Source organism: Kogia breviceps, chromosome 11 (genome assembly GCF_026419965.1).
Source record: "Kogia breviceps isolate mKogBre1 chromosome 11, mKogBre1 haplotype 1, whole genome shotgun sequence".
NCBI lineage: Eukaryota > Metazoa > Chordata > Mammalia > Artiodactyla > Physeteridae > Kogia > Kogia breviceps.
The window spans coordinates 9,885,684-9,913,197 of NC_081320.1; the positions used below are offsets into that span (position 1 = coordinate 9,885,684).

Sequence of the window (27,514 nt, forward strand, 5' to 3'; positions counted from 1 at the left end):
TATAAGGGGTGGGGGTGGGGGCTGAAAATGTATGCAAAGAAATGGTGGCTGAGAATCCCCCAAATCTGGCAAAAGACACACAACTACAGCCTCAAGAAGCACAGAAAGCAGGATAAACTGAAAGAAATGTACACTAAGACATCACAGTCAAACTTGCAACCACTAAAAACACAGTACTCAAAATGTTTGCAAAAATAATCTTCAAAGTTTCAGTGAAAAAAAACAAATATAAAGATGTCACCTGCCTCTATTTAAGAGTAAAATGATGAAAGGTAAATATTTCTAGTGTTTTCAAGTTGTTTACAACCTAATATGCAGTGTCAGTTCAGGTCTACAGCTAAATTAAACGATGGTATGAAAAATCCTAGGGTAGAAACTACATACAACTGAGGCAAATTTTTATAAATATGCACATTCTCAGGTAACTCAGCTTAAAACAGACTGAAAGCATCAGAGGTCCCTTCTGTAGTCTTCCTTTCCAGGTTGTCAGTCTTGGCCCTTGGAGTTAATGTGATTCTTAGTAGGTCAATTCTCAATGAATATGGTCTAAAAGACCAAAAGTGCAGAAGTGGACTTGCCAGGCCAATATTCCTTGGCTTCAAGATGGAAACTTTGTGACCAACTAACAAGCCTGACTGATATTTTTCCTGGTTCTTGGTACTCATTTGAGTAGTTATCTCAATCGACATTTGAGTTCATCCCCCAGCTCTTTTTGTCTATTCTTTCTATCCACCTCCTAAGAGGTGGATAAGAAAGACCAAGGGCAACATCCCTTCCACCACCACTCTCAACCCTGTACAGGTTCATTGTGAATCGCCAACCTCTTATTTCCACCCTTGCAATTTGCCTAAAAGGACCATTTATCCCTTCAAAACTTCATCTCCTTAGCATTATGGGACCACATACCCCAGCCAAGATGGGTCTCTTTCCATCATGGCACACCCTATTTCTCTCGCAAGGATTTGGTAGCTTACATACACATTAGGGTGTTGGAAATAATTTTCCTCTCTCCCCAGGGAAATACACAACGTCCTCTGTTACTTTAAAAAATGTAAAACCCTTCTTTCACACTCTAAATAAACTATGTCCCATATCAACAATGACTTCTCAATTAAATCTTTTTTGTAACACAGTCTTAAGTTCCTTTGTAGCACTCACAGCATGTATAGTAACTGTTCGATAAATATGTTCTGAACATACTACATGTACAGGACCTTTATCCAGTATGAATTCTTTTTTGCTGGCCAAAGGCTGAATGTTCACTACAGGCTTTTCCATATTCCTTGGTTTTCTCTCCAGAATGAGTTTTCTGATGTTGAGAAAGGGATGAACTCTGGCTGAAAGCTTTTCCACATTCCTTACACTTATAAGGTTTTTCTCCAGTGTGCGTTTTCTGATGCTTTGTAAGAGATGAGCTCTGGCTGAAAGCTTTTCCACAATCCTTACACTTGTAAGGTTTCTCTCCAGTGTGTGTTCTCTGATGACGAATAAGGGCTGAGCGGTCACTGAAGGCTTTGGCACAATCATTGCATTTGTAGGGTTTCTCCCCAGTGTGAGTTCTCTGGTGTTGAGTCAGGGCTGAACAGTAGCCAAAGGCTTTCCCACATTCATTACACTCATAAGGCCTCTCCCCAGTATGAGTTCTCTGGTGCTGAATAAGGCCTGAACGATCACTAAAAGCTTTCCTACATTCATTACACTTATAGGGTTTTTCTCCAGTGTGAATGACCTGATGCTGGGTAAGGAATGTGCTTTGGCTGAAGGCCTTCCCACATTCATTACACTCATAAGGTTTCTCTCCAGTATGAATTCGCTGATGTTGAGTGAGGTATGAACTCTGATTAAAGGCCTTCCCACATGCATTGCATTCATAGGGTTTCTCTCCAGTATGGATTATATGATGCCGAATAAGGGCTGAGCGGTGACTGAAGGCTTTCCCACATTCATGACATTTGTAAGGTTTCTCTCCTGTATGAATTCTCTGGTGTAGAGTAAGGTGTATGCTCTGACTAAAGGCTTTACCACATTCATTACATTCGTAGGGTTTTTCTCCTGTGTGAATTCTCTGATGTAAGACAAAAGCTGAGTAGTAACTAAATGCCTTTTCACACTCATTACACTTCCAAGGCTTCTTTTCTGCACAAATTTTCTCATGTTTCATTAGATCTGAATTTTGTTTCAAGTTCTTTTTAAATGAATCACAATTGTGTCGTCGCTCTCCTTGCTGCTGAACAAGTAATGTCCTCCGACAAAAATTTCTTCCAAATCCATCACACTGGTAACTTCTCTCCCCAGAAGGTTTCTTCTGAGGGACAACCTCTTGTACTAAATGCTTCTCATGGTTTTCCCGCTGACTCTCTAAAGAATCCTCACATTCACTGGAACTTTCCTTTGGAAATCTCTCTATTAACACCCCAGTGTTAACAGGGGCTGATTCTTCTTCAGAAATGTCCTGCTCTGGAGTTAGCTCCTTGCATTCCAGTCCTGTACCCCAGTGTGAAAGAAACAAAAATACAAAGTATCATTTCCTACACTGAGAGAAAAATAATCGCTGTGGTAGGAAAATAATGAAACAAACAAAAAATGCTTACAGGGGACAGAGGAACTTGTAAGTTCTCAAAAATAGCCCTGCAACCTTGAGAGAGCATGAGAAAAGAAAGATGACTGGGCAAAGCAGTGCTCAACATTCCTGTATCCAGCAGGGGAGGAAATGAGAAAGAATAACAGAACAAGACTAAACAGAGGTGATGGGGGAAACAGCAGATAAGAAATAGGGTCTGGTGGAGACTGGACTGGGATCAGAAAACGATGGTCTCCCATGGATTGCCCACTGTCACCACCTCACCAGAGCATCATGTCCTGAGAATATCCATCATTAGCTGATCTTACCACCAATCTTTTCTTGTTCCAATATGTCCCAATCACTGCTAGCAGACTAACCTTTTAAAAGCATACCTCTTACACAAAAATCCCTGTTCGTTCCACTGTCTCAAGGTGAGACACAAATCCTAGAAGCTAGCATTCAAGGTAGTCCAGATCTACAAATTCAATTAGTAACTAAAAAGCAACTGATCATCTCTGATCTCACCACACCGAACAAATTGGAAACAGCAAAACAGAACCAACCTTTACAAAAAAATAAGTAGTGTGTGGGGAGGGGAAGGTCAAATCCCCACATGCTCAGATTGGTCCCCAACCTGTCAGGACACCTGTCCCCAAATTCCGGGCTTCTTAGGAAGAGTTTGGGGGAAAAACCTGCACTGCTAGAAATGTTTAAATATTCTAGGCTTAAACGGTCATTAATATCCATTCCAACCATGACTCTACATGAAATAAATCAATACAATATAACGTTCTCAATGATGTATCATAATCAAGGAAGTGGCTAGGATTTTAAGGATTAAATAGGTGGAAACAGCTTAAAGGCAAATGGACTTTTAGCTAAGGGGAGTGGAAGAACTGAAGCCCCAAACATTTGCAGAAAACACATGGTTAGCAGAGGATAGTCAGAGACTTGCCTGTCTCATGTTAAGTGTTCAAGCTGAACAGAGAAGATAAAATGACTAGGCAGGTAGGTCTTGAAGGCAGGTAGAGGAATACAGAACTGGCAGAGTAAACAACTCACTGTGGGAAATCTGGCAGTATTATGCTGCCTAATTAGACAAGGATAAGAAGGTATAATTAAAAGCTAAAGAAAGTATAATTAGCTGGTAGTCCATTGCAGTATCCAGTTTGACAAAAGTGATAGGCTCAAATCCATGACATCTTTCAAAAGAAAAGTTAGCAGGACTTAATCATTAGCTATCATTTGCTTAGCATATAGCCAGGTACTATTCTAAGCATTCCCTTGGATTATTTCATTTGATCCTCACAACAACCCTATTAGTTAAGTGCTATCATTACCCACATTTTACAGTTTGGACATTTGAGTCACAGAAAGAATAATTAATCTGTTAAAGCTCACAGAGCTAGTAAGTAGTTCAGATTGGCTTTGAGCCCAGGAAGAGTGGTTCCAAAGTCTGCACTCTTAACCACTATGCTATGCTACCTCCACTTAGACAGAGAAGAAGGCAAGGGACGACTCAGAGATCAATTTATAGTCATTGTGCTGAGACAAAAAGTCACGTTATCCTACAGAGATAAAATAACATATATGAAAAAACCTGGTTTAGAGCCTTGCACCCAAACAAATTATCAACAAACATTAAAATGTTGATTTCATTTCACCTTATTTGGGAAAAAGAATTGGTTTGAAAGGGTGGAAAGTACTGACTTTCTAAAAAATAAAATTATGACTCTATAACAGATCAGCATCCACAGAGCTGGAGTATGGCCCAGGAGAAAGGCACTTCACTTCAACCTTTCCACGGGTCTAGTGAAATATGGAAAGGCTCCTCCACAAGCATTGCAAAGATGCTTTTCCCAGTGACCATCTGGGTTTTACGTTCACTGTTTCCAAAAATCACTCACCTGGACTAGCTGCTTTTGAGACTTCTCTCTCCAGCTCCTCCCCACACTCCAACTGAGAGATTACATCAGGCTTGGAAATTGGAAGCCCTGTTCATGGGGAAAGAAAAAGGAGTCTGGTAAAGAGCGCAGTGTTAGCTCCTTGGTCATTAGAAAATACAGTCAGTATAAGAGAGAGAAAGGTCGGTTCTGGATTTCTCCCTCAACAGCGCTCAGAAGAAGGTAGGAAGATTGATGTGGGGTCTATTTGAGTTCAGAATAATTGAATCACTTGTTTTTACCTCTCCCTATTAAAAGAATAAGCACCCATCTCTTTTTTTTTTTTTTTTTTTTTTAATTTTTGTGGTACGTGGGCCTCTCACTGTTGTGGCCTCTCCGCTCCGGACGCGCAGGCTCAGCGGCCATGGCTCACGGGCCCAGCCGCTCCACGGCATGTGGGATCTTCCCGGACCGGGGCACGAACCCGTGTCTCCTGCATCAGCAGGCGGACTCTCAACCACTGCGCCACCAGGGAAGCCCAGCACCCATCTCTTAAAAGCTGTTTTTCATTAGAACTTTGTCTCAACATCCTTGGTCAGGGAGTAGGGAGAAGGACGCTACCACCTAGGCAATTACAATATAAAGGTGTCCACTGCTGACTCTAGAAGGTTTAAACTTATATCCAGAAACAAAAAGAAGAAATTGCCTGCATCAGACCTTAGGTAGGGATTAAGAATCTGAATCTAAGAACTTCAGGGCTCCTAGGAACTGAGGAAGCAAAGGTACCACACTGGGTAAATTCCCACACCGGGTGGGGGCCGGGGTGATGCTTACCCAGCAAGACCAGATCCCTATGCTTCTCAGGCACCTCTCCTTGAGGAGTGTTCAGCTGCCCCCACTGGGTGAGAGCCTCAGCCATATCCCTGATCATCGACTCCTGAAAAACCGAACACATCAAGTGCTCACCAAGGGACATCCTTCCAGAAGCCTCTGGGAAGGACTCAAACAGATGGCATAAGAGGAGAAAGACAGGAAGGACAGGAAGGTTGGACAAAATGACCTCTATCATCCCTTACAATACTAAGATTCTCTGGTGCATGTGGAGTCACAGACTCGCTCCTTACCTCCACGCATCAGAATCGCATGTAACCTGCAAGTGGGAAGGAACACCTGCAGGGTAAAATCTGAAGGTACCAAGTTACTCGTTTACATGGTGAAAAGTTAAATTATAGAACTACAGAAATCCTTACTATTTAGATATGAGAAAGTAGAGAAAGTATAATTATGAACTAAGTATTTTCTTTATGGTATGGTTTTAAAATACATGAGATTCAAGAAATATGAATTATTTTTCCCTCTCGTTTTCCTTTGAGAATAAAATCAGTCCCATATATTTTTTAAAAATTAAGATGTTTGCTACACATGTCACAGTATATAGATTTGTAAAACAGTATTTCAAGCCCAAATTATCAGAGTTCCGCAAGTGTTCTCGCCATTTCTCCCCAGCCAGTATGACCACTCTCCCGCCCGCCTCTACCATCTACTCTCTACCCCATCATACACTGCTCCTCTGCATTCTCTGTGCTCCAGCTGCCGGCTGCCCTTTGGCTGCTTGAAATGTATGTCATACTCCCTCCCTTTTACCCCTTTACACACACTGCTTTCTGTCCCTGAATGTTCCTCCCTTGACCCATCCTTTCAGCTATTTTAATCCTACTCCCACTTCAGATCTCAGCTCAGGGGTTACCTCCTCAGGGAAGCCTTCCCTGACTCTCTGGGTGGTAGCACCATGTTCCTTCCCTCCTCTTGGGTTACGCACACATCAAGGGGACTTTGTGATTAACGTCTGTCTGTCCCATTAGACGCTAACCTCCAAGAGAGTAGAGGCCAGGTTTAATTTTGCTCAGTGAAGCAGCCCTAGTCTCTGGCACAGAGCAGGAACAGTGTGAATATTTTTCAAAGAATTAAAAGAAGGTGAAACACTTGAAAAGAATTAATAGAAACAAGAATTAAGTTTAAATGGGGTGTTCTCTAAAAGTGTGCCTGGGAACAGAGGTGGGAGGGGAACAGAAGTGTATCAAACATTGAAAACATTACAGGAGTGTTTACGTTACATTACCTTGACCTAGATGACAGGCACAAAGTTTAGATCGTCTACTAAAATGTAGGGAGAGTGAGTAGGGTGGGTAATGCTCCTTTGAATCTAGACCTGAATCTGTTTACTGCTGATAAAACAAATGTCTAATAATTTTTCTAACTCTATTAAAAATGTTTTCTATACATCTTCAGCGTAATGGAGTCACATTGAAACAGACCAGTCCCTGGGATGCTAGCAAATGAACCAGTCATGGCTTTCTTTGAAACACCACTTTTGCCATAGCCCCTGCATATATATGTATATACATATATACATACATACATGTATATATGTATACACACACACGTATATATGTATACATATCCTCCAAAACCAACTGGTAAAATAATTCACATAATGACATAAAGTTAAAAGAACTACCTACTTTGAAAATCCCCTGCTCAAAATAATTTAAATCTTCTTCTAATACTTGAACTATGAAATCACTTCCCTTTTTATTTAAGTTATGGTCCCTTAAGGCCACATGCCTCAGGAGTGCTCAACACAAGCCATGGAATTTGTACAGTCTCTTTTCTTGATAAACAGTGCAGCAGTAACAGACTACCTAGCAGTTCCTTTCAGACTTTAGTTCTGAGAAAACCTCAGCAATCAAACTCATTTAAGGAGCTGCTGCTCAGTTTGAGTATGTGGGGGGCTTGAGGGCACAGGTAGACCAATCACACACTGTCCAGCAGATGCTACTGACTCTCTCTCCTCTTCTCTCTGAAAGAGATCTACCAATTCAGATCAGAATCAGTACTGGTGTTTCTTCCTAGCGTTTTGCATGGATTGTTAGCACCTGGATGCTGTGAGGCAGGTCTGAGGTTGACAGGCAGTCCCAATGCCTTTACCACGGGGTCTGCCGTTCTCCCAGTATCCTAGGCCAGATCCTACAGAAGCATCTTGACTAATCTTCTCTCTCCAATCATTCACGGCATGTGTCGTCTTGCTGGGCCTCTAAAAGCTTTCATGGGGCCCCATCTGCCTTTGGAGTAAGATCCTGTGTGGATTTTTCCTGTGGTCTGGCTACAACACCCCTACACTTCCCTCATCACACTCCAGCTCACACCACAGTGACACACATTCTCCCTGAAGACCTCTGACTCTCTCATCACTTGGAGACTTTTGCCAAAGCTGTTCTCTCTCTTGGAATATTCCTATATTCTATTTTCCAACTACCTACTCTCTCTTGTCTTCCAAAATGCAGCTTTTATCCCAGCATTTTACCCCCAGAGACTCTAGAGGATGGAAAACCTCTTCTAAGGTCTTTTACGACTTGTCTGTACTAATAATTTCTCTATTAAAAAATATATATATATTTCTTCTTGCTGTTTAACTATTTTACTTATCTATATCTTATTTCCTCAGTAAACTTCACAAGGCAGAGGCAACTGGCTTTTATTCCTTTGCATCTCGCCAGGAGGCCAATTACAGCACTGAAGAGCTTGTAAGTGTGCATCTAGCACTAAGCGGACAGAGAAGTGATGCCAGGAGGGAAAGTTCTATCCATGTGAGGAGCATTTACTATCAGGTTCACCACTCATCATTTTATTAGGATGAAGCCAGTGGTCTAGGAACCACGGCTGAACAAGTCCGTAACAATGCTAGAAACCATATTCATGTTCTGAGAACAGAAAAAAAAAGAAGAAATTTAAACCCACCTGGTATGCAGGGGTCAGCAGCACAGTGGTCAGGCCATTTTCTTTTGGGTTTCCAGCATGGGGAAGGTCGGAATTCTCAGAAAGTGACCCTACAAATGGAAATAGGAGCCGCAGTGATTACTCTTGCTTGCAGTACACTAACAGAAACTGCCACACACAACTACCTGTCACCTAAGAAGAGTCAACACAGGGAACCAAGGGACAATGCCACAACATCTCTTATACAAGACAGTCATGACCATGGCTGCCTCAGGTTCCTCCTATGCTCCTCTGCCCTTAAACTCCAGTAGAACTCTGCTATGAGATCCTGGACACTTAAATACATATTTCCATTTCTCATCTGCTGAGTGTAGTCAAAATAGTCTCAAAGTCTCGGTGTGTCAATCCGTGCCTCAGTGAGTCACTCCTGTTCTATTCCTGGCTCACAGGATGAAAGACTAGTTAAATTCTTTTTGAACATTGGCTTTTCATTTACAAAATTGGCTTTCTCAGAAAAGCAATGGGCCTGTGGGGGAAAAAAATCCAAGTACTCTAAACAAATCCTGTGACTTCTCGAATCCTCACTTTCCCCATCTGCCAATGGGTCTATTTGATAGTCTCCTTCCTCCATAACCGCCTTACGAGGTTCCTGTGAGAACAAAAGAAAGTCATTATCAAAAGCCAAATTGTCAGATCTGGTGATTTGAGGGGCAAAGGAGATACACGTCATCCTAAAGACCAGCAGGGCAATGTAGGTAGCGGGCTCCCCTTAAACCCCAACGTGAGACCAACTGGTAGGAATGGGATCTCTCCCAGAGAAGACGTGATGCTTGTCCTTCCAGAGCTTGCCCCAGCCAGAGGGCAGCCTTTCTCCTTTTTTTCTCTCCAGCAGGCGGCATCCCTCTGAAATTCTCACCTCTGCCCTTAGGCTCCATGGCGACTTCCTCCCCGCCGGCGCAAGTGACGACCGTGGGAGAATGGCGCGACGAATGCACTAGGGGCCGGGGGTCCACAGCTCTAGTCCACCCCGAGGCCCGGGAACACGCGCGCGACCCTATAGCTGGGCAGCCCGGTGTCCTCCACCCGGAGGCCCTCCACCGCCCTCCTTCCGGCCACTCAGACTCAGAAGGACACGCGCTCAGCCCTCCTGGAGCCCAAGCTCGACCTCGCGAACAACACTGTGGAAGCCCGACTAGCGACAAAGGCATCTAGGAGCCGGCCGGGCCGAGTCGCGCCAGCCCGAACTCGCTAATGAACTACAACTCCCAGAATCCTCCGTAGGGCGCGGCGCGCGTCACCAGAGGACGCTTCCCAGAAGACCCCGCGGGGCCGCCTCTGCCCCCGCCCTGCGTCTTTGCGGCACCGCTCGGCCCCTCGGAGAGATCTTTCCTGGACGCTCCAGGGGCCGCCCCCTCTCAGTGTGTACTCTGGGCTCCGATCCCGGAGGACGTGTTCGGCCGCGCCATACCCCGCCTCGAGAGGGAAATTCACTCCCTGCCAACTGTAACTGGTAGAGGGCGGCGCCCCCCTAACCACCTAGGACTCCTCCCTGGCTGCTGTTCTCCCTCGGAGGGAAGGCGCCCGCGTTCCAAGGATGTTCACCCCACCACGTCGCTTCCCCTGTACTGCGCCTCCACGACCCATTGTCGGGGGGCAGAGATTACGTCAAGTAACCAGGGATGTTTATTCCATGCTGCACCTCGAAATAATGAAAAATAGAATCTCAGTCCCGGAAAGCCCCTCAGTCCGGTCCCCAAGAAGCTATTAGTTAGTAACACCGCTGACCTTAAGGTGCCTGGAACATGAAAGTCTTTCAAACTCCCAAAGAGCTCTAGGAAACGTCAGCTGGGAGTGGGTTTATCCTCAGGCTGGTGCATGTTCTCACCTTCCTTCCCACAATAAAGTGGCCAATTTTCTATCCAGCTCAAGCTTCCCAAGAAAGAAAATCAAAGTACCTAACTGTCCCTGCGTGGGTATAAGCCACAACGTCTGTTTGTCCTTTCTCTAATAGAATCCCCAACTTTTAGCTAGGCTTAAGGCTGCCTGTAGTAAAAATGACATTTCTCATCATCCCTACCTCTTGCCAGGGGGATGAGAGCAAAGTGATTCTTAAAGGGAAGAAGAAACTCCTCCATGCTGGCTGGAACGCAGGCTAGTCATCGTGGATGGTGTGGACAAGGTTAATACCCTAGGAATGGCAAACCAATAAGACAGAAGGAATTGAGCCCCTAACATTTTGGTGGAACAGAGTTTGGGCTTTAATGTGGGAGAGATGTAAACTTCTGTTTTGTAGAAGCCACTATTATACTGGGTTTCTGCTATAAGATAATTATGCTTATCTCCTAATTCATCTCTAGATTGGCTGATTTTGGTCCAATCAGCTAGGGCTGGGAGGAGAGGGTGCATGTGATAGAGAACACAGCCCTGCCAGCTCAAGCTGGAGGGAACCAACACCCCCCTCTCCACCCATCCGTCACCCCCCATCAGCAGGAGATATGGAGTGGGCAGTTTCTTTCAAAAAATAGTGTGTGAAGAGTACCACCAGTTGACATATCTGGAACACCTGGGAATACCTTTCTTCCTTTTGTTAACTATCACCATGAAATTCCCTTTTGTTACCAAATCAGTGAGCAGTTCTCAGTCCTCTCACTTTACCTATGAACAGTAGTTGATAAAATTGACTAGTCCCTCCTGGAAACACTCTGGTTTTCCTCCTTGACTGGCCACTCCTTCTCCGTCTCCTTAAGTGGTTCTTCCTCCTCTTCTCCCTAGCCTCTAAACCAGTGGTGGTCAAACTATAGCATGGTCAGGATCACCTGGAGAGCTTGTGAAATCATCGTGCTGAACTTCACCCCTATTCAGGATGTCTGAGGTGGGCCTGAGAAATTGCATTTCTAAGAAGTCCCCAAGTGACGCTGAAGCTGCTCATTTGGGAATGAACTAAATGTTGGAATATCCCAGGGCTCAATCCTTGGACTTTGTTTCTTTTCCAATCAACACTTACTCCTTGGTAATCTTGTTCATTCTAGATATTCTAAATACCATCCAAATGTAGTCAACTCCCAATTTCTCTCTCTAGCCTAGGCTTCTCCCCTGACCTTGAGCTGTCTCCTCGACCTCTTTACTTGGATGTTCGATAAATATCGCTGATGTAGCATGTTCAGAAGTGAACTTTTGATGTCTTTCCTCCCCCACTGTAGTTTTCCCCACCTCCGTAAATGGCAACTCCATCCCTCTATTTGCTCTGTTCAAACACCTTGGAGTCACCATTCTTCTCTTTATCTCACCACCCACATCCACTTCCTCCCCAAATCCTGTTGGCCATAGTGTCAAAATCTCTGCAGAATCTGACCACGTCTCACCACCTCCGCTGCTACTGCACTTTTCTAAGCATCCATCATCTGCCGTCTGGATCACTGCAAATGCCTGCTGACTGCTCTCACTCCTACTCTTGCCCTGCATATTCTAGCCTCAACACAAGTGCTCCCCTATCTCAGAAAAAAAAGCCGAAGTCTTTACAGTGGCCCACAAAGCCCTTCAAAATCTGCATCACTGGGAATTCCCCGGTGGTCCAGTGGGCAGGACTCGGTGCTTTCACTGCCATGGCCCGGGTGTGTGCAGTGCGGCCAGAAAAAAAAAAAAAAGTCTGTATTATCCACACCCAGTAACTCTCTGATCTCATCTTCGACTACTTTCCCCTCCTTTGTTCTGCTGCAGCCACACTGGCCTCTTTGTCATTTGTCAATCAAGTGAACATGCTTCCACTATGGAACCTTTGTGCCTGTTCCCGTCTGGATATCCTTCCCCAGATGCCCACATGGTTGCTCTCTCACCTCCTCCCAGCCTTTGTTCCCTGTGAAGCTTTCTCTGACCACACTATTTTTTTTTCCCATAGCACTTATTGCTTGCTAACATATGATTATTAATTTTGTTTACTAGGTGTCTCCAACACACATGCACCACAGATTAAGCTCCATGGGGCAAGGAGTATCACTGAAGTATTTACCGGTACTTAGATGTTCAACAGCTGAATGAGAGTATGCTCTGTACTTGTAGAGAAGGAATAAATGCCTGCAACCAATATGGCCCTCGTTGCTTTTCTCGGCTCTCATTTGTGTGCTGTTGGGAAACGTGGACTTCCTTTATAACCCTGCTTTTATTTGCACAGGCCCAACGTTTGAACGGACACTACCAGCTGGCCCAAGTGCATAAATTGGTGCCACAAAGCAGCAGAGAGGAGTTGGAATCCCTTGGGATTAAAAACCCATTGGTTCCCAGTGAGTCCCCATTGTCTCTTAAGGGTGGATTGACCTTGAGCTTTCCTAAATTTATTAAAGTTCCTAAGATTAAATTTGAGAGTCACTGTTTCCTTCTAGTCTGTCTTTGTGTTTGCCAAAACAACCTGCCAGGAAAGCATCCTTGCCTTCCTCAAGAAGCTACGGTGCCATCAAAGGCCATGAACTTTGACGTGAAAGTTGATGTAAAGAGAGGTAAACAAGGAATCGTTAATCACCATGGAAGAGGGAAAAACCAAAGAGTAAAGAAAGGGTTTGGGTGGCAAACAGGTGGAGGTTTGAGGGACACGAGATTCAAGAGAAGGGAGAGGTGCTAAAGGTCTCAGGCAGTCAGAGAGGAAGGCAGACTGGAGACAGGAAATCGAGCTTAGATTTAAGTAGCAAAGGGAATAAATCAGGCATGAGTCCTCTGCCTGGTCACGTTACCTCTGGGCCTCTGCACAGACCCTCAGCTCTTTGCTCCATCTCAGCTGCCAGAGCCTGGGAGCGCACTCAGCCTTGTGACTGCACCACCTGCAGCGGGACAGTTACGGGCCTGGGCGGGCCAGTCTCACCCCTTGCTTTTGCCACGGGCCAAATAACTGCACACGGCAGGTTCCTGGCTCCTGGTACCACGCCCAGACTTGCTGATGTGCCACACGATAGGTTGTGGGATCTGGCTATGATGCAACCTGAAAACGCGAGGAAGATGGGAGGGATGTGATCAGGTAAAATCCTTTTGCTTCTCTGCGCATCACCTGCTCCAAGGCATGGTTTCTCCACGTAGACTGTCTGGAGAATTCTTTTTAATTTTTAAATTTCATTTTATTCTTATTAGTTATCTATTTTATACATACTAGTGTATATATGTCAATCCCAATCTCCCAATTCATCCCACTATCACCACCCCTCCCCACCACTTTCCCCCTTTGGTGTCCATATATTTGTCCTCTACAAATGTGTCCCTATTTCTGCCCTGCAAACCGGTTCATCTGTACCATTTTTCTAGGCTCCACATATATGTGTTAATATACTATATTTGTTTTTCTCTTTCTGACTTGCTTCACTCTGTATGACAGTCTCTAGATCCATCCACATCTCTACAAATGACCCAATTTCGTTCCTTTTTATGGCTGAGTAATATTCCATTGTATATATGTGCCACATCGTCTTCATCCATTCGTCTGTCGATGGGCATTTAGGTTGCTTCCATGTCCTGGCTATTGTAAATAGAGCTGCAATGAACATTGTGGTACATGACTCTTTTTTTTTTTTTTTTTTGCGGTACGCGGGCCTCTCACTGCTGTGGCCTCTCCCGTTGCGGAGCACAGGCTCCGGACGCGCAGGCTCAGCGGCCATGGTTCACAGGCCCAGCCGCTCAGCGGCATGTGGGATCTTCCCGGACCAGGGCGCGAACCCGTGTCCCCCACATCGGCAGGCGGATTCTCAACCACTGTGCCACCAGGGAAGCCCACGTGACTCTTTTTGAATTATGGTTTTCTCAGGGTATATGCCCAGTAGTGGGATTGCTGGGTCATATGGTAGTTCTATTTTTAGTTTTTTAAGGAACCTCCATACTGTTCTCCATAGTGGCTGTATCAATTTACATTCCCACCAACAGTGCAAGAGGGTTCTCTTTTCTCCACACCCTCTTGTCTGGAGAATTCTTGCAGAGCCAAGCAGATGCCCTTGCTGAATAACCTACCATCTCTCTTCTCAGCCCATCGTGAGGCAGTGGCCAATGGGGAATAGATTGCCTTACTTTTCTTCCCATCCCTCCCTGTTTCACTTTCTTTTCTTCACTCGTGCTGCCCTAGGTTTGTACCTCATAAAGCAGCAGCTCTTAATTCTTGCCTCAAGCTCTGCTTCCTAGGAAATTTGGGCGAAGACTGGGAATGTGGTCTCTGACTCCCCCATCCCTCTAATGGCCTCATTGTTTCAGGGGAGAACTGGGGGGGGGGCATGAGCTGTGTGATTCATGCTGGAAGTAGGAGCAGTTGTTAGGACCAGCTGAGTAAGGCTGAGGCCCAGGCTGAGACTCAGCTCAAGTAAGGAGGAGCTGGAGATGTTGGGAGAGAATGATAGAGGATCTCTAGTCCTAGCACCAGGAGTTTCAATGAAGCAAATACCTTAGTGTCAGCGGCCAGATGCTTAAGGAATGTGTATCCTCTAATATGGAGTAGCAGAATTTGCACATAAAATTTCTGACCATTCATCAGAATGAAGGAGTCACACTGATGGGAGAGGAGAAGTTGCAAACAGCAGTCCAGCAAAGAGCCACAGAAGGAAGCCAAGGTGGCTGGTGACTTCACAAGCAACAACCAGGAGAGACTTCTGGAACCTGACAAATGCTGATGAGGCAGTTAATCTGGAATTTTGGAGGGGCAATCCTGAAGACTGAAGAACTTGAAGGTGTCTGAGACTTGGAGGTCTATCTAGGCAGTTTACATCAAACCAAGTGATACAGTGGCCTGCACCAACTTTGTCCAGACAGGACATTCAGGGTTGGTTTCAGCCCATCCTTGGTTTGTTTGCTGGTATATGTTTGCTTTGTCCACCCACAACAAATAAATAATAGTAACAGTATCATGGATTCTTTGAAACTCATCAAGTTACTTATTCAATTGAAGGAGGTCTTACTCCATCTTATCCTTCTATCAGATAGACTTATCAATGAGGCTTTTCAAGAGAGTTAGGGAAAATTCCCGTTTCCTAGCAGGGTCGCTGCTGGGGGGTTAATGGGAAAGAAATAGTGGGAAAGGGCATTTGCATGGTGAGAGAAACCAACAGACCTTTAGATGAGGAACAACTTTCAGCCAACTTCACGTCATCCTTTTGCACCAAGACACACCATGTCCCTCCCTTTCACACACCCCCCAAACAGAAAGAGACAAGCAGTAGACCTGGAGGATCATTAAGTCATCGCCACAACCAGGTTCAATAACAGCCAAGAGCTACCTACGGAACCGACTCTTGGCAACAAGTTAGCCAACTTCGAAGAGTGTGATTATATGTGTTTAATTTATAATTCATTCTCTGTGTACTTAAAAAAGATAGCTGTATATGGATAAATTGTTTGTTTGTTTGTTTAAGTAAGAGTGGCAGAGAATGGCCTGGAGAAAAACAGCCCTGCAAAAGGATATTTGAAGGATTCTAGGGTTGAATTACCAGATCCTTATGAAGGATTTGCAAAGAATTATGCTGGGCTACAGGGACAGGAGAGATGTTCCTCTTTCTCTGTTACCACTACTTTACTACAATTAGCAAAACCCTGGAGGCATCAGCGCTCCAGAGCTGATTATAAAAGATGTGGTCTGTTGCAATTCTGAGGTCAGGCCAGCCTCACAGTGAGGTACACTGCCTCCCCTCTGGTCCTGGTCTGAGGCTGTATTCTCTCTGGGTGGAAGAGTTAGTTCCTTTTCTGTTGACTCTATGTATTGCTTTGAAAAGTTTAATAGAAATTTCCTTTGGCTGTGAATACAGTGGTTAAATACATAAGGCTTTAATCTCTCTCATTCAGGATCAGAAGTAGGCAGTCCAGGGCTGGTATGGAGGCTCCATAAGATCATCAAGGAATCAGATGTCTTCTGTTTGTTTCCTCTCCCATTCTTCAGGCATGGCTTATATCCTCAAAGTCACAGATGGCTGCTGGAATTCCAGCCATTAAGTCCACATTCCAGGTAGAAAGAAGGGAAGGACAAGGGCAAAAGGGAGTTTCCTAGCTGTCCCTCTCTCTTTCTTTTTTTTTTTTTTTTTTTTGATGTGGACCATCTTTTAAAGTCTTCATTGAATTTGTTACAGTATTTCCTCTGTTTTATGTGTTGGTTTATTGGCTGCAAGGCCTGTGGGATCTTAGCTCCCCAACCAGGAATTGAACCTGCACCCCCTGCATTGGAAGTCTTAACCACTGGACCGCCAGGGAAGTCCCTGTTCCTCTCTCTTTTAAGGTGCCTTTCCTGAAGTTCTGTCCAACAAATTCCAATTATGTCAATATACCACTGGTCTGATAATTGGTATATCGGTATATCATTGGCTTCATTAGCCATACCTCACTGCAAGAGAGGCTGAGAAATATAGTTGAGCACTCTGTCGCTCAGAGTACACTCAGATTTTCTATTGTTAAAGAAGACAAAAAGAATGACTGCAAGTTAGGCAACTAACAGCTTCTGCCATAATAAGCATTACCCACTGCTCATTATCAATGCTTTAGCTATTGCAAGTTACTTTAGCATGAGGTTCTATAGCATGGCTCAGTAAGTTGAACTGCTGATCCTAGGGTATTTGGTCATGTGCCTCTTCTGCAGACTTTGCACAGGTTTTATACACATGCATGATGGACAGGAATCCACATCCTTACACAATACCTATGGCATGTTCAACAGCTCGGGCACCACACCAGGGGTCAGATCTTTGACCGTCACGGGGACTGACTTTCTGTGGCCTCTGCTACTGGGCTTCACCACAGCTCCATTTGCCCTGCCTAAAGTTCTAGATTCCTGCTCATTAACAGCATAAAAGATGAGTGTCATGCTAATTCTCTATCCCTCATCCACTGCAGTGGCAATATGGCACGAGAAATTAAAATCATTGTGCTTTTCTTTTTAAGCACCTAGACATGAGGAACCTGTCCTCCTCCTCATCTTGTGGTTCATGCTCTCTTGGCTGCTATCTGGAATTGCTGCTTTATTACTAAGCAGGGATTCTCAGAGATGTAGGTGTGAGGAAGCCCATCTATGTCCCCACTGTGTAGGTGAAGATAGGACAGTCTTCATTTTGGTTTCACAGATGCTTATGTTGAGGGCAAGAAGGACATCATGTCTAATAGGACATGGTGGCCTTGCTTTCAGTTACATCCTTATGTCTGCTGCTTTAGTACTGAAGGCTGACCCCTCGTGGGTGAGCTATGTCTGGAGTTAACTTTGGCTTTGTGGTATTTTTTGAGATTAGACATGGCCGCATCTCCTGGTTCACTGTGGCTGACTTCTTCGGCCTGGGACCCCACCCAGCTGCCATGGCTGCAGCTGGCTGTTGCAACTGGACTTTGTACTTCTGGTATGAATGTGTTTCCCTTCAACAGCTATGAGTGAATATATGATGAGAAAGGGAAGGTATTGTGTCCGGAGTATTGATGGAATGACAGAGCCAGGCTAAGGCATCTTAGGTACCAATGAGATTAAAGATAAAAGCAACCACTACCCTAGAAACAAGAGTAGTTGGGTAGAAACAAGAATAGTTGGGTGATGGGTTACTCTACCAGAGCCCAGAGGTCAGGTAAGAGGGCAAAAGAGGGAAACTGAAGGTCCTGAGGAGCTAAACTGAAGAACAAGAGCATATAAACCAAAGAGTCCTCTGATTGCAAGTGCGGGAGAAGTGGTTGAATAAGGTCTTCCTACATATGCTGCATTCAAAGCTTCTCCCCTTACTGTTGGTTTTCTTGGCAGGAGTGGATCTATGCCTGGAGTCCTTTTCCTTGGGGGAGGATTTCTTCAAAGTCTCCCCTGAAGGATTTTCCTTTATCATGCCCTCAGGGTTTTCTGGGCCAAGTACAGGGCCCAGAGGACCATCTTCTCTGAGTTTTTCCATTAATATCTCTCATGACTTTACTTTTTCAGAAACATCCTGCCTTTGAATTGAGTCCTGGCTCTCAAGTCTAGCCTTCTGGTCTAAAACAAATAGAAAACAGATATAACTGGGCTTAGTGCCAGTGAAAAAGAAAACACTGTATATGTTAAGAAAAGAACGAATACAAAATACTACCTGGTTGATTGGTAGCTCCTCAAGAGAAAGACAGCAAGGAGAGGGTGAAAAATGGCAGAGGAAAAGAGGAATAGAGACTGGAAGTGGAGGGTGGGCATTTAGTCCATTAAAAAGGTTTCAGTTATTCATTCATAGATATTTACTAGGTTCCTACTAAGTGCCAGGCGCTTGTAAAAGTCACTGGAATTCTAGGGGCTTCCCTAGTGGTCCAGCAGTTAAGACTCTGTGTTTCCAATGCAGGTGGCACGGGTTCGACCCTGGTCAGGGAACAAAGATCCCACATGCCTTGGTGGCACGGCCAAATAAATAAATACATAAAAGAAGATTTTTTTTTAAAAGTCACTGGGATTCTAATAAACAAGACAGACATGGTCCCTTCCCTTGTGATGCTTGTATTCTACCAGACAGAAGACAAAGAATAAACAAACAAACTAGAACAGATGGTGAAAAGCACAGTGAAGGAAATAATGAATGGGAGTTGGAGTGGGGTCTTCATTAGAGGGACCCTTAAGAATGGTCATCTAGAAGCGACATTTAAGCTGAGATCTGAAAGACAAGGTAACCATATGAACAGACAAAAGAAGAGCATTTCAGGGGGAGATACAGATACAAAAAAATAGGAGAGACACAAAGAAGCACAGAAATGACCGGGCAGTTTGTTATGTGTCCATTAGTGTAAACAGCAGAGAGTAAGTGGGGAGACAGGCTAGCACCTGAGCAAGAGAACTGTCAGTGACTATGAACGGTGTTTTAGAGGAAGTGGAGGGAGATATGGTAAAGGGTAAGCAGGAAAGATAAGAAATGTTAGCAGAGCTGAGACAAAGAAAGGTCTTGGAACTTCCCTGGTGGTCCCGTGGTTGGGACTTCACCTTCTGGTGCAGCACTGTGGGTTTGATCCCTGGTCAAGGAGCTGGGATCCTGCATGCCTCGTGGCCAAAAAGCCAGGGCATGGAACAGAAGCAGTGTTGTAACAGGTTCCAATAAAGACTTTAAAAATGGTCCACATAAAAAAAAAAAAAAAATCTTAAAAAAAAAAAACAAAAACATAGGTCTCAACCCACCCCTACAAAAAAACCAAGAGGAAGGGCCTTGCTATGCACAGCTCCACTAATTCATTCTTCTGACAAATATCTGAGTGTGTGCTACATACCAGGTACTGTTCAAAACACTGGGGATACAGTAATGAACAATATAAAACAAGAATCTCTCATGGAGTTTACATTTTAATCGGAGAGTAGGTGTGCACAGACAATAAACAAAATAAAGAAGTAAAAATATAGTATGTTAGGAAGACAGAGCTGGGAAAAGAGCTAGGTCGTGCAGGGGCTGGAGACGGGAAAAGGATGGAGAGAGTTCACTTTCAGGTAGGCTGGTCAGGGCAGGCCTGACTGAGAAGGTGGCACATTTGAGCAAGAACTTGAGAAAGGTGACAGGAAAGCCTTGTTTCTATCTGGGGGACAGGTTTTCCAGGCCAAGGCCCGTTATGGCAGGAACCATCCCCACAGGCCTATGAGACCCCAAGGAGCAGGATCTAAGTGAACTGTCTAGCACAGTCCCACTTGCCCGGTTCACACATACCTAAAGAAGTACCTCCTGGGACTTGTTTCTCTTCCGCTTCCTGAAAATCAAGTTTCCACGGCTCTTCACGTCTCTTCAACTGTAAAATCACATCAGGTTTAGGGGCTAGAAGTCCTGTTCATAAAGAACAGAATGAAAAATGGCGTTTAGGATGGAAATTCATAGCCATCTCAGGGTTTAATAACAGCCCCTTACTCTCTAGAGAGGAAGATGGAACTGTCCAGAAAGCATACATTAATTTCTCGAATAAGATACTCATTTCTATTCTCTGAAGGTAAGTCAGGACTGACTTTCTAGAAAATCTGAATTAGATCTTTTGAAGTAGTTCACTTATTTTTCCCACTAAATATCTAGGAACCTCCCCCCTATGGAATTGGTATTCCTGGGGGTTTCAGGAAAATTCTTGGCCTAGAGGAGTGGAATATGGAGAAGGTTCTGCACCTAAAGGAACTAAGGTGATGAAGACACCCCGTGTCCTTTGGTAGTTTTTTAAATAATAAATTTTATTTATTATAAATTTTATTTTATTTAATTTATTTATTTATTTATTTATTTATTTTTAATTATCCTTCTGTGCAACTGTACTGAATTTGATGAAACTACAAATCAAACTGGAAGAGTTTTAGAAATATAATTCACCTTTTGTACAGTTAATATAAAACACTCAAAACTGAAAACATCAATAACTTTTTTTAATTCTCAAAAGATAAATTATGATGTCTTCGGCTTTTAAAATTTTCAAGTAGTGGCATTTATAAAGCCTTGATTTTCTACATTTAGTTTTTAAATGCATATTTAAATATTTAAGACATACAAAAGGCATAAAAACTAAAACAAACACCTATGAACCCACCATCTAACTTAAGAAATAAACATTAAAGCTAAGATTGAAGCCCTTCCCTCATCCCCTCCCCCTTCCCCCCATGAGGTAAACACTACACTAAATTTGATGCTAATCACTCTGCATTTAAAAATGTGTTTCCTTATCTTCTTTGCACTTTTTAAAATACTTTAAAATATTCTATATTCATTGTAGATAAATGATAAATGCAAAAAAGAGAAAAAGAAAAGCCACCTGCAAGCCTACTAGTCAAAGATAATTAGGGATAAAATTTTGGTGTAGATTCTTTCAGACTTTTCCTATGCATATAGATATATGTTGTAAATGTACTCAAGTTCCAATCATTTTGTATCCTGCTTGTATCACTTAACAATATGTCATTACTGTTTTTCTAACCCTATAATTGTCAAGGCCCATATTATACTGTAGTGCATTATGGATATACAACAATTCATTTATCTAAATGCCTATTACAAAGTATGTATGTTGTTTCCATTTTTCACAATTTTAGGCAAAACTGAGATAAACATTTATCTGATTTTTTTCCCCTTAGGACAATTTCCTGAAGAGAGGGTACCCATTTTCAGTTTTATATGATACAATTTTTTTTTACTTAACGCCAGGGTCTCAGTCCAACCTTCACTTATCCTATAGACTCCATCCAGATCAAAAGGAAACTCTTGGCCCGGGGTTTCCCTCAGGCTGAATGATGAGACTTCACTGGCATGACAGCCACTTTCTTGTCCCTGGCCTTAGGAACTTCTGTGGCTTGGACTCAGCAGTCTTCCTTAATGCTGTTCAGATGTCCTGTTCTGCTTGCCATTCTTTTGGTCCATTACTGTGGTCTAGGGAGTTCTGGGATTATCTCAGGCTTTCCTCTCTCATTTTAAAAACTGTAGGTGGTTCATTTTCCTACAAGATGCTATATGCTTTCTCTATATTTTACCTTACCTTCATTCCTGTTCTTTATGACTGTATTTCAATGTCTTTTTTTTTTTGGCTGCGTTGGTCTTCATTGCTGCACATGGGCTTTCTCTAGTTGCGGTGAGCGGGAGCTGCTCTTCGTTGTGGTGTGTGGGCTTCTCATTGCGGTGGCTTCTCTTGTTGTGGAACACAGGCTCTAGGCACGCTGGCTTCGATAGTTGTGGCACACAGGCTCAATAGTTGTGGCACGCAGGCTTAGTTGCTCTGGGGCATGTGGGATCTTCCTGGACCTGGGATCGAACCTGTGTCCCCTGCATCGGCAAGAGGATTCTTAACCACTGCACCACCAGGGAAATCCCTTTAATGTCTTTTAATGTCTTTTGAGTGAGTATTGACATCAACAGGAACCTGTTCTTTACCTCTTGGTAAGGAGGCAGGATTTCATTACTACATTATTACTAGGCAATATATATATATATATATATATATTTTTGTGGTATGTGGGCCTCACTGTTGTGGCCTCTCCCGTTGTGGAGCACAGGCTCCGGACGCTCAGGCTCAGCGGCCATGGCTCACGGGCCCAGCCGCTCCGCGGCACGTGGGATCTTCCCAGACCGGGGCACGAACCCGTGTCCCCTGCATCGGCAGGCGGACTCTCAACCACTGCGCCACCAGGGAAGCCCGGCAATATATTTTTAAAGCAGCTCTGTGAGGCATCTACCAAATCCCAGTAGTACTAGGATGTCACTAGTTAAACACAAACAAACAACAAAAAGTATATAAACTCACAAAGCATTCTTCTATCCTTCCTGGGGATCTATTCAAAGATGCACAATTCTGTCCCAGTAAGAGAGGAAGGGCCATATTCTTTACACACACACACTGGATGGCAGATTCTGAGTCACTGAGGAAAGTCATGCTCACCCAAAGAAACAAAATCCTGATCGTTTTCCAGCATCACCTCCCTGTAAAGGGCTCTTTGAATAAGAATCAGCTGCTTCCACTCATCCTTTGAGAACTTCACAGCCACATCCTTAAACCTGAGTACCTTCTAAAAAGACATATTCTTACTTATGTGTCTTCTTTTATGTATCACTGAGGAGGCATAAAGACCACAGCACTGGAAGACAATGGAATGGATAAGAAATGGTTTTGATGGTGTCAAGGGGACCGGATGTTTTAAGGAAGAGGTACAGGTCTGTGACCTGAGGCATGAAACTCTTGGTTATGGCCTCATACCATCGTACCCATGGCAGAACCTCCAAATTTCAGGGACACTGTTATGTAGCCTCAATTTTTTAAACTATAAAATGAAAGAATTAGATTAGATCATCTTAAAGTCCCTTCCAGCTCGAACATTTATGGATCCATGAGATCTGAGCCTGACCAACTGGTTCTCAAGTCAAGGGAAGACCCATGATGGGCGTACCCTCAGTTGAGGATACTTTAAAGCGGGGGTCCCCAACCCCCAGGCTGCAGACTGGTACCGGTCCATTGCCTGTTAGGAACTGGGCCGCACAGCAGGAGGTGAGCGGCAGGCGAGCGAGCAAAACTTCATCTGTATTTACAGCCGCGCCCCATCGCTCGCGTTACCTCCTGAACTACAGCCCCGCCCCCGCCCCCGCCCCCGCCCCCGGTCTGTGGAAAAAGTGTCTTCCGTGAAACCGTTCTCTGGAGCCAAAAAGGTTGGGGACTGCTGCTCTAAAGAGCCGAAACTAGAGGAATGGCATCAAAGACACAGCGCCTCTTTGAAAGGCAAGATAACTTCCTGTGCAGACTAGAAGATTCAGACTATTTATATTCTCATGAAAGAGAGCCCATGGACCACCAGACTCATTGCCATGGACAGAGCTGCCTCAACCCTCCGCTCCCCAATGATGATCAACTCATGAGCGGGCCCGTTGCCAAGGCTTTATGAAGGGTGATTCAGAAGGAAGGTGTCTGCTGCTGTGTTGTCTGGTCTGAGAGGAGAGAATGTGGAGCCAGACAGGGTACTAGTGAGTCTTCTCTACAGGGCCCGCCTTTACCAGAACGGGACCAGTCTCCAAGGCATTCACTCTCTGGCTGGCAAGGAAGCTTCAGACCAAAGGAGGTCCAACTCACCTGCCATCTGGCTGTTAGTGGCACAGCTGCCATTCTCTCCTCTTCTGTGTTCTCTTGGAAAAGGACCAGTCCAGAGATGGCAGAGCTATAGACAAGGAGACATGGAGAACAATCCCATTTTGCAGTTGTCAGACCCAGGCTAGAAAATCTCCACCTAACAATGAGGTGTGAAACGGCCTTTACACCCAATACCCTACCGAGAGCAAAGCAAACCCAGAAGTAAACTCACCCTTTCCCAGGGGGTGTATATTATGGATATGGCCACAACTTTGCTCTGGAGTTGGCAGATTCCTGGGAACAGAACTCTGTTCCCACATCGGAAAACTATTGAAAATCAAAGAGTTTACACTGAGGTTAATTTTTACCCCATTTAATATATCTACAATCAGCATTGTGCTCCGTAGCATTTTGACATAAACATTTAATAAATAACTCAATTGGACTTTTCAGTTATGACCCGGAGGATGCTTCTACTAATATTTTCTTTAAAGCTAATGCCTGTATGGTCAAGAATTTTTAAAAAAAGTAAAAGCAAATAGACGACTGTGTATTATTCAAGTTTTGTTTAGTTCTAAGGACCAGAAGTATATTCAAGCCAGTTCAGGCAAGTGAGGTGTTATTTTTAGGGTACAGTGGGCATTATAAGGACAGTATAATCAAACTGCATCCAGGCCTCCTGAAAGTTGTAGCCCCTACTGGGGTTTAAAGAGCACTGGCCTCCTGTCCTAATTCCTTTGATTGCCAGGGGTCTCAAGTACAGGTTTAAGAAACTGACTGGGTCCCATCCAGCCAAGAGAAAGGGAATCAGGGACTTCCCTGGCGGTCCAGTGGCTAAGACCCTGTGCTTCCACTGCAGGGGGCGCGGGTTTGATCCCTAGTTGGGGAAGTAAGATCCTGCATGCTGTGCCATGTACCCCCCACCACACACAAAAAAGAAAATAAAACAAAAGAAAGGGAATCAGAAGCCAGATGCTAGAAATTGCAGCCAGTTTCTTTGTTAGGGTCATTTTTAAATTTCTTGCAGAACTAGGAGGCTGTACTCAAAATGATACTACTCAATGGTCGGTCCAAGACAATACAATTGCTTCTCCAGCAACAGAACCAAGCAAGATGGATAGACTGACCAGAGCCCTGCAGCATTGGCTGGTGTCACAGAGGACCACGGGAGATAAAGTATTAGCCAGAGAGCTAGGGACTGTTATAGTCACCTGCAGAGGCAGGTGGACCCCACCCAAACTTTGGTGCCATGTTGAGACTGATGAGGATACACCCACACACACTAAGAGTATGAAAAAAGATTATTATTTATTTAATTGAGGTCTCTGGGGAGAGCAGGGCAGGCCTCTCAAGCAGGTTCAAAATGGCTTGAGAGAGCAAGGAAAGGAGACTGGCCTGGGTTTTTATCGTGGTTAGGGGATGGGGCCAAGGTGAGGGTTCCCACATGCCCATAGGAATGGGCTTGTGTGGTTTGAATCTCCTGCTGATGTCAAAGGAGAGAACATTCAGGCTTCCTCATCAGCTTGTTCAGGTGTGGGCCGTAAGGGGAAAAGGGAGAGGTGAGGCTTTAAAAAGCTGTCAGCAGTCAAATATCCAAAAATGGAGGCAGGCTACACCGACTAACAATACATCCGGGGCAGGAGGGAGAATCTATATACCCTTCTCTCCAGTCCTTCTCAACCTTATGACGTGAAAGCACCTGGAAGACATCAGAGGTAATAATATTCTCAAGGGAAAGATTCGTTCATCTGTCAGTTTTCAAATGAGAATCTGAAAGACTCTTCAAGGAGTGGAGCCAAGAATAATGGTCTCCCCAAGCTAGTCCACAAAGAATGCCAGAAAAATATTCTCCTGGGCTTTCATCACAAATGCTATTGCAAGATGTAGTCAGTAGGCAGTAGAGAGGGCAGAAGGGTAGAAAGAGAAAGGGAATTAGGAGTAAAGGCGCCCATCAGTACCCACCCGAGGCTGACTCCATGCGATACACTGCTATACAATCCAACGGGATAAGGCATGTTTGGCACCATCTTCTGGATTCCAACTATGGTTATGACCCACTACCAATCAGATTTTATTTCTATTTTTTAAAATTTGTTAGTCTACTTGTGTGCCTGCTGGATATGGAAGGAACAATGATGGTGCTATACATCTTTATCTCTTGCTCCTTGAGATCTCTAGACAGAGAACCTGGATATACCATTTTGAACCTTTAGAGTGGCCAATAGCAAGATTATATTTATACTTTCTGTGTGTGCAGGGCATCTGACACGTGCCTGGAGGTGACTGCAAATGAGAATGGTGCTGGAACAAAGGCTGCTCTCTAAAGCCATCAGGGAACGTGAGTCTTGTGTCTTTTCATCCTTCAAGAGAATGTTCTCAAAATTCTCCTCTGTACAGACAAGTCCTCTTGGACTTACTGATGTAATACCCACAATTAACTGGCCCTGGTCTCTGTGTCTCCTACTTGAAATTCTCGAGACATTATTGATTGTTGGCCATTGAGAGCCTAATGACCTTAAATCATGTTTCCACCTCGTGCCCAATCAGCTGTGGCCAAGGAGTGAGGTTGGGGGGTTGAGGAGCTGTTCTTGGAGAAAGGGATTACAGCCAGGCCCGGCCAGGCTTACTGTTCTATATAAAGTAGCTTTCTTAGTAGCAGTATTTCAAGGTGAGTGACAGGCAGCTATTGTTCTGTCTCTTGAGATCTGCCAACAACACTTCACACTTTTTAAGGAAAATCTTTACCCACACCGGAACATTTATAAAAAATGACTTCACTTCCTGGCCAAAGCTGATTGGCATCCTAACCAATGAGAGTCTTTCCCCTGGAATTTTGGAGGAGGAACCAAGAAGAGGTCAGTCTCTTCTCATGAGGTTCCACTTGAGGGAATAAAAACTTGGGAACCCCTGACAGTCACATTTTGTCACGCCATCTGAGAGCAGAAAAAGCCAGTCAGCAGTGACAAGAAAATATGAAACATAAATATATACAGAAGTAGAGGCGAGGGGTTACAAGAGGGCCCTGAATTTGTTCCGGCCCCTGGTTCCAGTTTACAGGCACACCTGCAGTCTTTTCCTTGGGTTGCATGACCTACCAAGTATTCTCAAAATGAATCCCCTTTATACTAGTTTGAACTGAGTTTCTGTAATTTGCTACCCAGAGACCTAAGACACGGAGCAAACCTCCCAGTTCCCTCACCTGAGGTTTCATTGTTCATGTTCTGCTACCAAGACCTCTCTTCTTAGAGCTCTTTGGGGTCCTGAGGATACAGAGAAGACACAGCATCCAACGTGGCTCACAAAACCAAAAGGTGGGCATCAATCTTAAGATGCCCACCAGTGCCATGAAAAGAAACTATGCAAGTTTCCAGCCAAGCCTATAAACTCGTTTCCAATGCACTCCCAGATGAATCCACGTCAAGAAATAAAGGGTCAGGGTCATTTATCTTCTTTGAACTCTCAGAGTTCTGTCTCAGTCACCTAATGTATACTATCTTATACTATAGTTATTTGTATTTTTGTTTTATCTTTCTAAGTAGATGATGAATCTTGGGAGCCAAATCCTGCTTTCCTCACTCTAAGAAAAACTACTTCCACATATTTGGTACTCAAGAAATCTTTGCAGACTAATCGAAATACCAAGTTTTGCAAGAAAGCCTGACTGGCGTGGGAAAGCGGCACGGAGGATAACAGGGAGAGCCTTTGGGGAGCTGCAAGAGGCCGGGTGGAAGGGGTTGAAATCCTAGACCATGTCCAGGGAACCCAGAGAAATGACCCATCAGGTGCTTTCTGGGAAAGCTGGATCAGCAGGATTCCG

The 27,514-nt window shown here is 44.3% G+C and overlaps 1 protein-coding gene across 6 annotated transcripts; it reads right to left on the reverse strand.

Moving 5' to 3' along the window:
- Positions 1-381: 381 nt before the first annotated feature.
- On the reverse strand, positions 382-26,958 carry ZNF892 (zinc finger protein 892). Of its 6 annotated transcripts, none has more exons than XM_067007203.1 (6): positions 26,897-26,958; positions 23,701-23,785; positions 8,245-8,333; positions 5,281-5,383; positions 4,471-4,557; positions 382-2,484 (listed from the first exon to the last, which is right to left on the reverse strand). In XM_067007203.1, exons 1-6 carry the CDS (start codon positions 26,906-26,908, stop codon positions 1,217-1,219), a joined length of 1,644 nt encoding a protein of 547 aa, XP_066863304.1. In that variant the 5' UTR covers positions 26,909-26,958; the 3' UTR covers positions 382-1,216. The 6 variants fall into 6 exon arrangements, with proteins under 6 accessions (XP_066863304.1, XP_066863306.1, XP_066863303.1 ...); XM_067007205.1 differs by lacking the exons at positions 23,701-23,785; positions 26,897-26,958 and adding exons at positions 8,775-8,872; positions 9,140-9,468; XM_067007202.1 differs by lacking the exons at positions 23,701-23,785; positions 26,897-26,958 and adding an exon at positions 9,140-9,468.
- Positions 26,959-27,514: the final 556 nt, after the last annotated feature.